This window comes from Buteo buteo, chromosome 1 (genome assembly GCF_964188355.1).
Source record: "Buteo buteo chromosome 1, bButBut1.hap1.1, whole genome shotgun sequence".
In the NCBI taxonomy this organism is placed as follows: Eukaryota; Metazoa; Chordata; class Aves; order Accipitriformes; family Accipitridae; genus Buteo; species Buteo buteo.
The window spans coordinates 58,297,928-58,310,221 of record NC_134171.1 but is presented as its reverse complement, the minus strand read 5'-3'; the positions used below and the strand labels follow the sequence as shown (position 1 = coordinate 58,310,221).

At 43.6% G+C, this 12,294-nt stretch overlaps 1 protein-coding gene across 2 annotated transcripts in view; it reads left to right on the top strand.

Moving 5' to 3' along the window:
- The first annotated feature begins 995 nt into the window (after positions 1 to 995).
- The window catches only part of DKK2 (dickkopf Wnt signaling pathway inhibitor 2), a 48,111-nt gene continuing 36,812 nt past the window's right edge, over positions 996 to 12,294 (top strand). Inside the window, exons 1-2 of one of the 2 annotated variants that reach the window (XM_075032514.1) lie at positions 996 to 1,168; positions 2,190 to 2,398. In XM_075032514.1, the coding sequence (XP_074888615.1) occupies positions 2,264 to 2,398 (135 nt within the window). In that variant the 5' untranslated portion in view covers positions 996 to 1,168; positions 2,190 to 2,263. Of the gene's footprint in view, positions 1,169 to 1,684; positions 2,399 to 12,294 lie in introns of those variants that run through there. The other variant, XM_075032506.1, reaches the window with a different exon arrangement.

Below are 12,294 nucleotides of genomic sequence, written 5' to 3'. Positions count from 1 at the left end.
TTAGGACACACTGCTAGCAGTCACACGTCAATAGGCAGACAACATTTTGAAAAACTTACCCAAGGTGGTGTGGTTCATGGAGTATTCCCTGCAGAGAGCTCCTGAGCCCCCAGGAGGGCTTCCGCTCACTGAGAGGGAGCAGGAGCACTGGGGGCCAAAAGAGAGCCTGACTCCTCCTTGGTATTTCTTGCCTTAGCAACTTTTTTTTTTCACAGCTGTTAATTTAGAAGAAATGAAATTTCAGGTGAGCATTTCTTCTTCTTCATGTCTTCTGCCGTGGAAAGAGGTAACCAGAAAGGATTGATAGCTCAGAGAAGGGGAGGGGGGAAAACATGAAAATTCTCTGTACTGTTCCCAGACAAGGTAGTGTTTGTGCATGAACATATGGGACAGCAAGAAGGCTGCTCCTCTCACCATCTTCTGTTCCCTCCACCCCACTTTCACATGTCCAGGGGAAAGACAAGGGCTTGCAGCTCTCCACTGCAGTACACAAGTGCCCCATGGTGGTGTTCTCTGCACTAAGCCTTTTGCAGGTAACTGGGAAAAGTTAAGAGCTGGGTTTACCCCAGTTCTGCTAATTTTTGCACTCTGTGCCCCTGTTTACCTTCCGCTTTCTGAAACGCAGTGTTTTGGTGCAGCGGCGGGGGGATGCAAGGGCCTTGGAGCGTGTGGGTGTAGTTAGTAGCACCTGGATGCTCCACAGCACTCGGGCGTGTGCTCATGCCAAGGAAACTGAGCAGATGAATGCAAATCCAGTCTCTCGAGTTGCCAGTGGCACTGAGAAGCGTCACGTTTAGGAGTAGTGCAGCGCACCGTTAGCGGCTGGACATGCCCTTTACCTGGGCAGTGGGCTTTGCAGGCTCGGGCATAAGATTTGGCAGGATTCGCGTGCCGGCCCCATACTTCCACAGCACTGCAGGACTAACGCGCTTTGCGCTTCTGAGCGTTTCAGGGAGCCGGAGCACGCTTCGGGTTCGGCAGCGCAATTTGGGGACCCCGCGCGGAAAGCCTGCCGGCACACGTCCCCTTCGGCGAGACTTCACCTCCACCTCGGGGCTGGATCACGGAGCGGCAACGAGGTGCCACTGAGAGCGTAGCACGCGTGTCCGGGGCTGTGCGTGGGAGAGGGGGAACCCCCCAGGCTGGGGAGAAGGTGGACTCCGGAGAGGTGAGGACCGGGGAGGGGGGGAGGACGGACAGACGACACGGAGGGGTCGCAAGTCGCTGCGCGGCGTGTCCCTCCTCCGGGCTGGGGGGGGACAGGGGGCAGGGATACCCGCTGCCAGCGGCTGTAATGATAAGGGGGGGGGGCAGCGAGAGCCTGCCGGAGACCCCCGAGTGCGAGGGGCAGCAGCGCAGGAAGCCCGCCCGGGGGGTCTGCCCCTCTGGCCGTGTGCTGGCGTTCCCGCGGGGCTGTGGGGGGGTCAGCCCCGGGGCTCCCTCCCCCGGCCCGGCCCGGCCCGGCCCGGCCCGCCGCCGGATGCCCAGAGCCCCTCGGCCCGCACTGGCCGGGCTGGAGGAGGAGGAGGAGGAGACGGGGCGCTTTCACTCCTGCTGGCTGCAGAGGCTGAGGCAAAAGACAGAAAAAGGAGGAGGGGAATAAAAAGTAAAGGGGGGGGGGGGGGGAGAGAGAGCAAGAAAACTAAGCCCAGCTTTTGCCGGTGCTGCTTGGATTGGATCTGGTTTGAGTTTCCTCTCTGCTGGCTTGTGCAGCAAGGGAGGAGGAGTGGGGGGAAGTCACTCTCTCACTCTGCCTCTGAAGCTTAAGCAAACGTGCTGGTGCCTGCACTGGTGGGGAGCTGCCCTGGGTGCAGTTGCCTCGTAGCTTATTGCTCTCAGTTACTAAAGAATTGCCTGGACTTCTCGAGGACCTGGAGGAAAAAGCCATCACTTCACAGACCCGATAGTTGCTCAGTGCCTATAGACTTGACACGGTTTTTTCCTAGGGGATTCTTTTTAAAATTATTTTTCTCCCGTATCTCTCAGAACAGCAGTTCCTTGAGTGTGTGGCGTTGAAATCCATTGCTTTGTTAACAACTTTGGGAGATATTTTTAAAAACTTTTTTTCCCTCTCTTTTGTTTTCTTTGCTTTAAAAAAAAAAAAAAGAAAAAAGAAATAATCCTTTTGGGGGGAGGGGAGATGATCGTGCTGATGTGGAATAAGTGCTCCTGCTGTCTCCTCTTACTAGCCGCGGTCCTGATCGTGGAGAGCTCCCAGCTAGACAGCTCCAGCTCCAAGGTGAACTCCATCAAATCCACCCTGATGGGGGAGGCTCCAACTCAGGCAACCAACAGATCTGCAGGCATCCACCAGGGACTGACGCTTGCTAGCAGTAAGAAGGGCAAAATGCTAGAGCAGATGGGAAAACCTCCCAAGCACTATCACCGGCAAGGAGAGGTAGGACATCGCTTCATTGCTCGAGTGTCTGTCCGTCTGTGTGCTATATGCAAATAATGGCTAGTCTTCCCCTCACGTTGTTTTCGAAGCTTTACTGTGTTAAATTAATTAATTTATTTCATTGGGGATGTCTAGGACGATATAATCTCATAATTGGTGTTAAGAACTGTACAAGTGGGATTTGGAAGGTTTTAAACATTTCATTTTTCTCTGTAGGAGTAATAACTGATGGAAGAAAGAGTTATCTAAAAATATATCTTCAGCATTTCTTTGTTTGACTCCTTCAAAGGGCTGCTAGAAGTAAAGGAAGAAATTTCTTAAGTCTCAGATAGTAAATGAATTGAACTCAAATAAGTGAGGAAAATTTGAGCATGAAGTGAAAACTGTGTTTACGGCAGTGAAACAAACTTGGTTTTAAAAATCACACCTAGCAAGCTGATGTCTGATATCTTTCTCCATGCTGAGAATAAAAAAGCATACTGTCCTGGAGCTGTAGTTTAAGGCACATTTATTTGCTTAATATGACAGAAAAGAAATTCTAGGTTTCTTGTCCAGAATTCGCTCCAGTGGTTGTGGAAGTTTTGTTTGGTTATGTCCAGTTGAGATAAGCAGGGATTGAAAGCCCTGAATAGGAAATTTGAGTGTTAGGAGAAAGAAAAGGTTATAGAAACTTTATGGGGAAAAAAAAAAAAAAAAAGACCTTGACTTGCGTATGCAGTCTTCTTTCTTCTATACCCTGCTTGGAAGCTTGGAAGCCTGATAGAAAATTATCTTTGCTCAACTAGCCATCAGTTCTCTACTTCCCTGTCAAGTCTCCATGTGGATGGTATGAATGTTGCGCATTGTGGCATTGAAGGAGGTAGACTTCTTCAGAAAATCCTGATTTTATACCACTGGGTATTATTAGTACCTCCAAATACAGCTGCTTTTCATAAGCAACAAACACTGTAGCAGCAAGGGAGCTGCCAACATTCAGGACTAAAAAGGCAAAATACTCAAAGCCTGAAGGGTCTGTATCTTGCCTGCATTTTCCTTAAAACAGCAGAGAAACTGCAAATTCAAGCAATCCACTGAATTTGCTAAAGTGTTTTACATCAGCTTCCTAATAATTGAATGTTATCATTTGGGTTTGTGTGCAGGCGTAATAACAGTGGTGGTAGTTTTGGTTTTGTGTGTCAGAAATTTGTTTTTAACCTCTTCTAAACTTTCTTTCCCTAGCCACTCAATTGTTTTATAATTTACCCAGAATTTGGTCGCCTCTCCTTACCTCTGAACAAAGTTTAGTAACAGATGCTGTGCTGAAGTTTCATGTTACTAAAGTACTGTGCTCTTTCCTAGTGCACATTGTAATAATTACTATGTTAAATCACCTTGAGGAAATACAGGAGCATGATACGCTTTCTTACATGTTCTCCTTGGGTTTTCTTTTGTTTTCTGTGTTCTCAAAAAGTCAATATATAGGACCTATTTTCCCACTGAGTGTTATCTCAGTCTCATGAGTTTCAGTGTGGGTACTTGCAGGGCTGTGCTGTACAGCTCCAACCATGATATATAATTTTTGCCTTTTGGCGAAATCTTGCCACCTTTCCCTGTGTACAACATCCTTAGCACTTCAATGTGTATTTAGCGCAATGTTGAGAATGATTGATTATAATTCACCCAGTTCCTGGAAAACAAGTTGCACTGTCCACCAGTTGTATTTGCAAGATTTGCCCCTTACTTGCCAACCCCAGTTGTTGGCTGGGGGCTTCTAGTTACTGGCATGAACTCACAAGGTACACTTCAAGTCAGAGACAACTCCGTAAGTATCTGTAATGGTAGAAGAGGTGGCATGCTTTTTAAGGTGTCCCGTTTGTATCACAAGCAAAGACCCCTGGAGAATCGGTGACTTTGGCTCCCAGGGAGCAAAGCCTGACCTCCTTTCAAGGGTTGTGGGTCCTGATTTCACCCTTTCTCCCTGGGACTCCGTCCCCGGCTCCTGCGCGGTCTCACGCAGATGTAGTCTGTGCAAATGACTCAGATTTGCTGCCAAGAATTGTAGATGCTACTTTTGGCCATCCACCTGAAGCAACACAATTAACACAGAATTGCAATAAAAAGAAGGGGGAAAAGAAAAAAAGAAAAAAAAAGTAGTACCTTTTGTGATAATGCTTTATCTTTGGTGATACTTCTAGTTGCAGGGCTGGTGAGCTGCTGCATTTTTTAACAGCAATGTCACACATCTCAACCAATTAAGACATGACATTTTCATAATTTGTTTTAAAGTACTCTCTTATTAGGTTAGTACTTGATTTGTTTAGATTATGGGACTTTGTGCTTAAGTTCTGGATGCCATTTGCTAAAAGAACAGACCTATGCTTTTCTTTCTAAAACATTCTGTTGCATTAGTGGTATTTTTAATGTGTCAAAAGTAGGAGTACCTTTTATATCTTGGTAACGTTAAATGGTGAGTTGAGTGTCTTGTTTAAAACTAGGAAATAGTTTTAGTAAGGACCAAGGATATGCAGCTTAAGGGAAAATTAATAGAATGTTGCTGCTATGACAGCTCGAAGCTGTGCATTCAACTCTCTGCAGATATATGTAGCGGAAATCAGAGGACTCTCACCGAAACTGATGAAAGGACCATCAACCAGCAACCTATGTGCTTATTCAGCTTGGTAGACTAATGCACTTTCAGAATGTTTCTCTAATATGTTAACGTAACATTTTCAGTTCTGTTAATTCTCAGGACTAGGAGCAACTTGGGAGTCTTTAATCAGCAATAAATCAACGGACACAATAGTTCATGGCTTATCTAGAGTGCTGATGTATTTCAGCTGGTAGTTATAATGCTTCTGCCCAGAAAGGGAAGATCCAATGCTCCTTCGTCAGGCAAAGTTCCCATTCAAATTAATGAAAATACTCGCATGAGCAAAGCAAGCTGATCTATTTTGCTGGAGGGACTGGCAGGGCAAATGTGTTTTTTAGTAAGACTTACACTTTTATGTTTTTCTGAGGAATATTGTTTATTTTCTGTTCTTATTCCCTTTACTGCCTTGGATCAGCAAAGAATGAGGAGCACTAATGTGCTAAATGGGTGAGATTTCACTGTCTTCACTGTTCTTCACTGTCACTCCTGTTTTCCCCTTTGCAAACTGTTAATGTTTTCCAAATTTCACAAGGAAACAGAATGTATCTATAGCATTTGCACAAGGGAAAAATATGCTCAGAAATAGGACTGTACAGTGCATGTTAGACTAGGTTACTTTTGGGGGGGGGTCAGTACTATATACGGTCTGCCATCAATTTCCTTTCAAAACTTGATTTAGAGAAATGGCTTCTAGAACAGCCAACACCTCAGTAGGGTAGCCTCTCTGGGAAACCGTTCTGGATATGTCATCTCTAAATAAGTACAATACAGTGAATAGAGTCATAAATGAAAAAGGCCAGATTAACAATGATGGTGGATTAATTTTTCTGCATGTTAGCTATAGCTTCCACTGTGTTAGGACAAGCTGTCCCACCAGAGTGCTCTCACTCAACTATAGAGATGCAGCTTGAAAGGGAAAATCCCATGTATCGTAGCTGTGATTGAAAGGCATAGCCATTCCATAGATTCCTGGATGATGGCTCTGTAGCCTCTTCAATTCAGCATATTTTTGATTTCTTGTCTCAGGGTTATGGTCCTTGCTCTCCTCTGAGGCTTATCCCCTCCATCAGTGCTGGGGTTTGCAATCCTTCACACTCAAACACTTTTAATGATCTGGTAGGCTGAGACCTACCAAACTTTATTTCCAGCTGTTTTCCTTCTTTAATCCGCAGGCGCTATTATCTTCTGCCCTTTCTGAGTCCTGGCCGCAAGCTATTGTTTCGGCTCTTTCCCCAGCAAGTTGTGTGTCTCATTCCCTTAGCTGCTGCGTAGCTGGTTGGGTTTGCGCTTCCCGCTGGGACTGTCCCTCCCACTTCCCTCACGCGCACGACGGGAGCAGCAGCAATGAAGGGAAGAACTGGGATGGCCAAGAGAGGGGACCAGCACAACTGTGGGTCTGAATCAGAGATAACGAGGCCTGGAAAAGCGAGAGAGGAGTGAAAAGCTGGGACAAGTTTTAACAGTGCAGAGGCACAACACTCAGATACCAGATAAGCCTTTGTATTCCAAATGTACTTGGTTTAATTTTTAAAATGTTTTGGGGTTTGGTGTTTTGTTTTGTTTTTTTTTTTTTTTTTTTAAAAAAAACTCTATCACAGCTTGAGCTAAGAGGCTTGAGGCCACAGAAGCCAAACCAAAAGGCATTAATCCAAATGGCTAAGCTGACGCTGATCTCATACCTATCAGCGCATAGACATACATGTGTTTCCTGAACAGGACATAGTTACCCACAAGGACTTGCTAGAAAATGCTTGGATGATGCTTTGTAGCAAGTAAAACAGCATGAGATGTAGTAATTGACTGCAGTGCCCTGAGAATGTTACAATAAAATGTACCAAAGACACCAAAAATGTAACCACAATATCTTGAATAGCTAGCAACCAAAGCAGTATAAATTATTTCTCCATGGGATTAAAAATAAATTAATTACAATACCTAGAAATTACATCCAGCAACAGCTGCTTTATTTTTTTTTTTTTAAATAAAAAAATAAATACAGAATTGCTAAATCCACAGAGGTCACCAGAGAACGTATTCTTTGCTCTTGCTGTTTGCTGTTAGGAATCTGGGAGACATACTGGTTTACTGGCAGCAGTCTTGCTAAATAGTCGAGTGGCTTGTCTCTTGATTGCAAAAATGGGATGCAGAGTATTATCTCCTTCCTGGGTCATGCTTGGTGTCCCCTTCAATTTGTTATTATTATTTGACTTCTTAATATAGAGCAAAAGCTTCTATAAAGTGGCTTTACTACAACTATTTCCTATTAACGTTGCAATAATACCTATAAAACTTCCTGGACTCTGCTGTGCTATTGGGTGTGCAAATACTCAAGAAGAGTTAGTTTCTGTCTGGAAGGTCTGTCAGAGTCTAAGGACAACACAAAAGATGATGAAGCATGATTACATTTTGCCGTCAGAAAAATGAGTCTGATTAACTCATTATGTTTGATTAACTGATGCTTTGCAGATGCAAATATAGCACAAGTTTAATTTTGATTTTAATTATCTCAACACCGGATATATTTTGCAAGCACTTCGTATCTCATGGTTTGTCAGTTGAGCCTTTGGTCCTTTTACAGTTGTACTTACAAATGTCTCACCCTGGAAATGTCACTTAGGAGGAATTTAACTCTGCAAAGGAGGAGTCCCATGAAGCTCCTGCTTCTGTTTGTTTTTCAAGCATTGCATTCCTTTTCAGGTTTTGTGTATCTGAGAATTTTTTTAAGTATATCCAATGAAGCTTTACATATACGTAAAAATGTTAATTTGGAGAACACCTTCAAAGCAGAGACCTTCCCTTCCTGCTTGGGTTGCTGAAGTCCCTGCCAAGCTCATGCTGCCCCCACATGCACACACTGGTCGTGGCTGGGAAGAGTCAGGATGCAATGGGCCAGACATGGAGCCAGCAGCCCCCACCTGGCCCATCACTGGCACATGGCTTGTCACCATGTCCCACCACTGTGGGAGCTTTGTGTTGGTTTCGGCACTGCAGTCGTTATGATAGATTTGAGGAGCTGAAGTTTGTATGGCGCTGCACAAATGGAGAAGAAAACCAGAAGCCACCTCTCTGCTTTTCCTGCATTGGTGAAACTCCAAGTGTGTTTAGACTTTTTAAATTTATTTTTTTTAATTTTTATTTTTTTTTCAGAACTGAGGATAATTCTTTGGAAATCCTTGTCTTTCAGTGCTATGTTCTAGGCTGTGTTTCTGGTACCTTTAGGTTCAAACCAGCTTCTATAAGCTTCATGTCCATGAATGTGAAAGGCCATACAAAAGCCAAGAAGATCAGAAGGTTTGTTCTGTTACTTTTTAAAAATTAATTTTGCCTGCAAAAGTCTTTATTTTCATTGGAGAACATGAACATTCTTCTCTTCTTTTTTGATCAAGCATAGGATGTGCAATGACCATATGTGTCCCCAAACCATCACTTTTATTCAGTATAATTTTTTTCCCTTTTTGTTTGAAGGACAGATTTATTTTAATGGAAAATTTCAAGAACATAAAGCAATTTTCAAATTACAATGAAATGTGAAAATAGGTGAATTTGTGATACTTGCAAGCTCATTGCAGAATCCTTTGCTCTAGAATGAGCTACAGAAAGTAGTGTTGGAGAGAGAGAGATGGTGTAAAAGGATACATATGGTCATACTAAATGACTAAAGCACAGCAGTTTTCAAATAAAATAATGAGGTTTGTTCATCTTAGTTACAGTTTTCTTGGGATCGGCCCTAAATCCATCTATGATTTATACATTTGTGTTCACACAAACAGAACTTGAGTTATGAAAATGAATGGATATAAACACACAGCGGGAATGTGGAGTTCACTCATTCAGCAGCTATTTTGTCCTTACAAAAGGAAAGACCGGGGCAATGCTACAAAAAGCTTAAGAATTGTTGGTTTTTTCCCCCTCAAAGCACATAAGTACACGGTTCAGCCCCCTGAGACTCTCTTAAAGCTAAGCTTTGATATGATTGAATTTTCATATGCACAGTAATGAATCTCGGAGACATGCATGTTGCACATATGTAGTGCAAATGGCACTGGTTTAGCATTTTTAGCAGTAAGCGAAGGTGGACTGTTCTGCACATGCTCGGGAATGAGGTGTTGCTTCACTCTGCAAGCCCTTTGCCTCATTCTCTGTGCATCATGTAAGTGTGAACCAGTCTGTGCATGCTCTTAAAAGCATATTTATCGGTCCAGTGAATGAGAGGACAGGGTTCAGTTCTATGCGTTTTGGCAGCCTGCATTAAGTGAAGCAGTGACTTGCTGTTAGTGTGATCTCTTCCCTGAAAGTCTGAAATGCCTAAAGCAGAGATCTCTTAAAAGGGATTGCAAACAGAATATGTTATGTTGCATCAGGAAACTTTTATTCTTGGAATCTCATTCTTAACTAGAACAGCATCAAGAAAAGTAATGCATCTGGTGGGGGAAAAGCTCCTTTATTTTCCCTTTTGCACAGAGTGGGGTAGTTTCCAGAATTGTTTCTTTTGCTAGGTGTTCCTATGGAAAATGGTGCACCTCTTCTTGACAGCCTGCAGAGATCCTAAAGCTGGACATTTTGCTGTAAAACAAGGTCTCTGGAAGCAGGGGAGAGAGCTGTATGTAAAGCCACTAGCAGAAATGCAAAATGCTAAGTCTAACTAATGTAGTCGGCATTAACTTAGTTCAATTCATTTTCAGAAGTATCAGAAAGATTTAGGCTGTGTCAAAAAAAAGAAGGTACTGACAGATGTGCTACCATCTTGTGTTTAACCTTTTTACTTTCATATAACTTTCTCCCCTCCTTTTAGTGTTTGGTTGGGTTTTTTTTGTTTTTTTGTTTTTTTTTTTTAACAGAAGAACTCTAGTGTTTCATGGAGGTACAGCCATGGTACTCTGGATGGCCAGTGTCAAGTATTCATGTCAACTCAAAAGAGCCATAGAAATCTAGGTCCTATGTTTAACTGGGGCTTGGGTCCCATCTCAAATAGCTTACGTTGTTTTCAGAAATCACTACAGAAAATTGATTTTGGCCTTCCCAGTGCTGCAAGTTCTAAGGAAGACTCCACCTGCCACTCGCTCTTACAGCTAGATTTGCTGGTGTGCCCGAGTGTTTTCCCTGATTTTCTTACTGTGGCTGTGTTCATGTGGAGTATAACACAGAGGTGCTTTAACTTATATGGTCTCTGTTCAGGGTGAGTTTTCACAGAGCATGGATTTAAAAGGAGAAAAACCTCTGTCCAGTAAGACAGAGAGCTGCAAGCAAGAGATGGTGTTAGGGAGCCTTGGGCTTGGCAGGCAGTTTGTCTTTGTAGTGTGTCTTCAGCAGCAGCTGAGTGAAAAATGGCCAAATGAAGTTTCTGTTGGCCTGACCTGGCAGGGCTAGTACAGACTGCAGAACTTGCCATATTTCTTTGTTTCTTCTCTTTTGGCTTGAAAATGAGAGAGCAGAGCCTGCCTCCCATCCAGTCCATTGTGAATTTCCTGGGACACTCAGGATCCTGTTTTCTGTCTTAAAAAAGAAAAGTTTGTGTTTTGCTCTATCTTATGGGGCATTAGCCTGTTCAGGACACAGAGCCTGAGCTGTGTGTCTCCTACTTCTCCTCTTTGGTAGGAGGAGTACTGGGTGGGTACTTAACTTTCTTTTTCATACATGATCTCCCCTGTCATTCTTCACACGGGAAAGAAGGAGAGAGGAGATGTCAAATGGCCATTTTGTCTTTTAGAGGTAGACAGGAGAATGGCATTCCTTACCAAAGAAAAGAGTTGCAAATTGTGATTAAATAGTTAACATATCGCTTTCACAGAGAGAGAGACCGTCTGGTGAGTAACGTGAAGGGATAATAATAATGGAAGAAGCAGAAGGGAAGAAAAAGCTGGCTACGATCCTGTGTTTCCATCAAGGAAAAGGGTAACCATTTGGCAGGCTAGAGAAGGTGGCATGGGTGGGGTGTTTTCTGATGATAAATTCATGAGCATTTACAGAGATAAACAGCTTGTCATCATTAGACTTCTCTTTGCGGGGGGATTATTTCATTAACTCCCTGGGATGATGGGAGCCACCAAGTAATGTGAAGACTGTTTCATGTATTTAGTATAGGCTGAAAGTTTTACCAGACTTGTCATTCTTAACTTTCAGTTTGTCACCCACTCAGGTAGTAATAGGGATACCATCTGACCCGCATAACCAACTACATGCCATAATGTGTGAGCTGAACACTATGGGGTTGCCCAGTGAGACTGCAAGTTGTTCTTCCAGACCCTCTCAGTTCCTGTTACTCCCAACAAAGCTAAATTTGCAATGTATATTATTCATAACCAAGTAGTTCAACCAGCTCCTGTGATGGGGAGAGAGTGGGTGTGGGTCAGAACTGAAGAATGGAGATCCTGGGAGCCGTGGAAGGACTGGGAAACCAGGAGGTTGCCATCCTCTCTCCACACCTTCTCCAGGGTGGAGCCAAGTGTTTATGCTGCCTCACGCGTTGTCTGTGTTGTCTTAGCGGTAATGAGGAAATCTGCCTATCAAAGGTTAGGTTTAAAAGTCTACTTTATAGTTTGGTGGAGGGGCTAAACTACTTAGCTGCATAAAATGTTTTTGTAATTGTTTGAATAAATACAGGGTTTTTTAAATGCTCTTCAGGAACGCTTGTAAACTTCTGTGCTTGGTTTTGTCCCTGTTGCTATCTTCCAGACATCCCACTCCTCGCCAAGGAAATGGCTTTTTAACAAGAAGAATCCTCTGGAAATTACTTTCTGAGGGGGTCCTTGCCACAGCAGCTGCAACAAATTGCAACTGAATTTCAGTCCCAATTGTTTTTTATTGCTAAAAGGATAAGTGACCAAGTGAATACTTGTATTATAGCTCCACGACAATTTATTAAGTATCAAATTGTAGTGTGTGGTGTTGTCTAACCAGAAGATTAAGGTTTTCTCTGTGGAGGGAAATTTCTCTCAGACTTTGTACCAGTGCCTAAGCTGAAAGAGGTTGGGAAAGTCTTGCTGATCCCAAACTGTCCTGTGGTTAGGCTGACTTAGGGTTTTCCTTCCACTGAGACCTGGGCGCTGGCGCCCAGCCAGTGATGTCAGCGCAAGCAGAGTATAACCATCACGAGGCAGCCGAAAAGAGGAGTCATGGCACTGCAGTCTAATGCGTGCTGATCCGCTCCTTGCTGTGTAAACAAGTCTCCAGGGGGCATTTTCTGAGCAAGTTGTTTTTGAGTAGCAGCATAGCTTTAGCATAGCTCAGATTATGCTAATTGGGAAGCATTTTCGGCACAGTTTTCCAA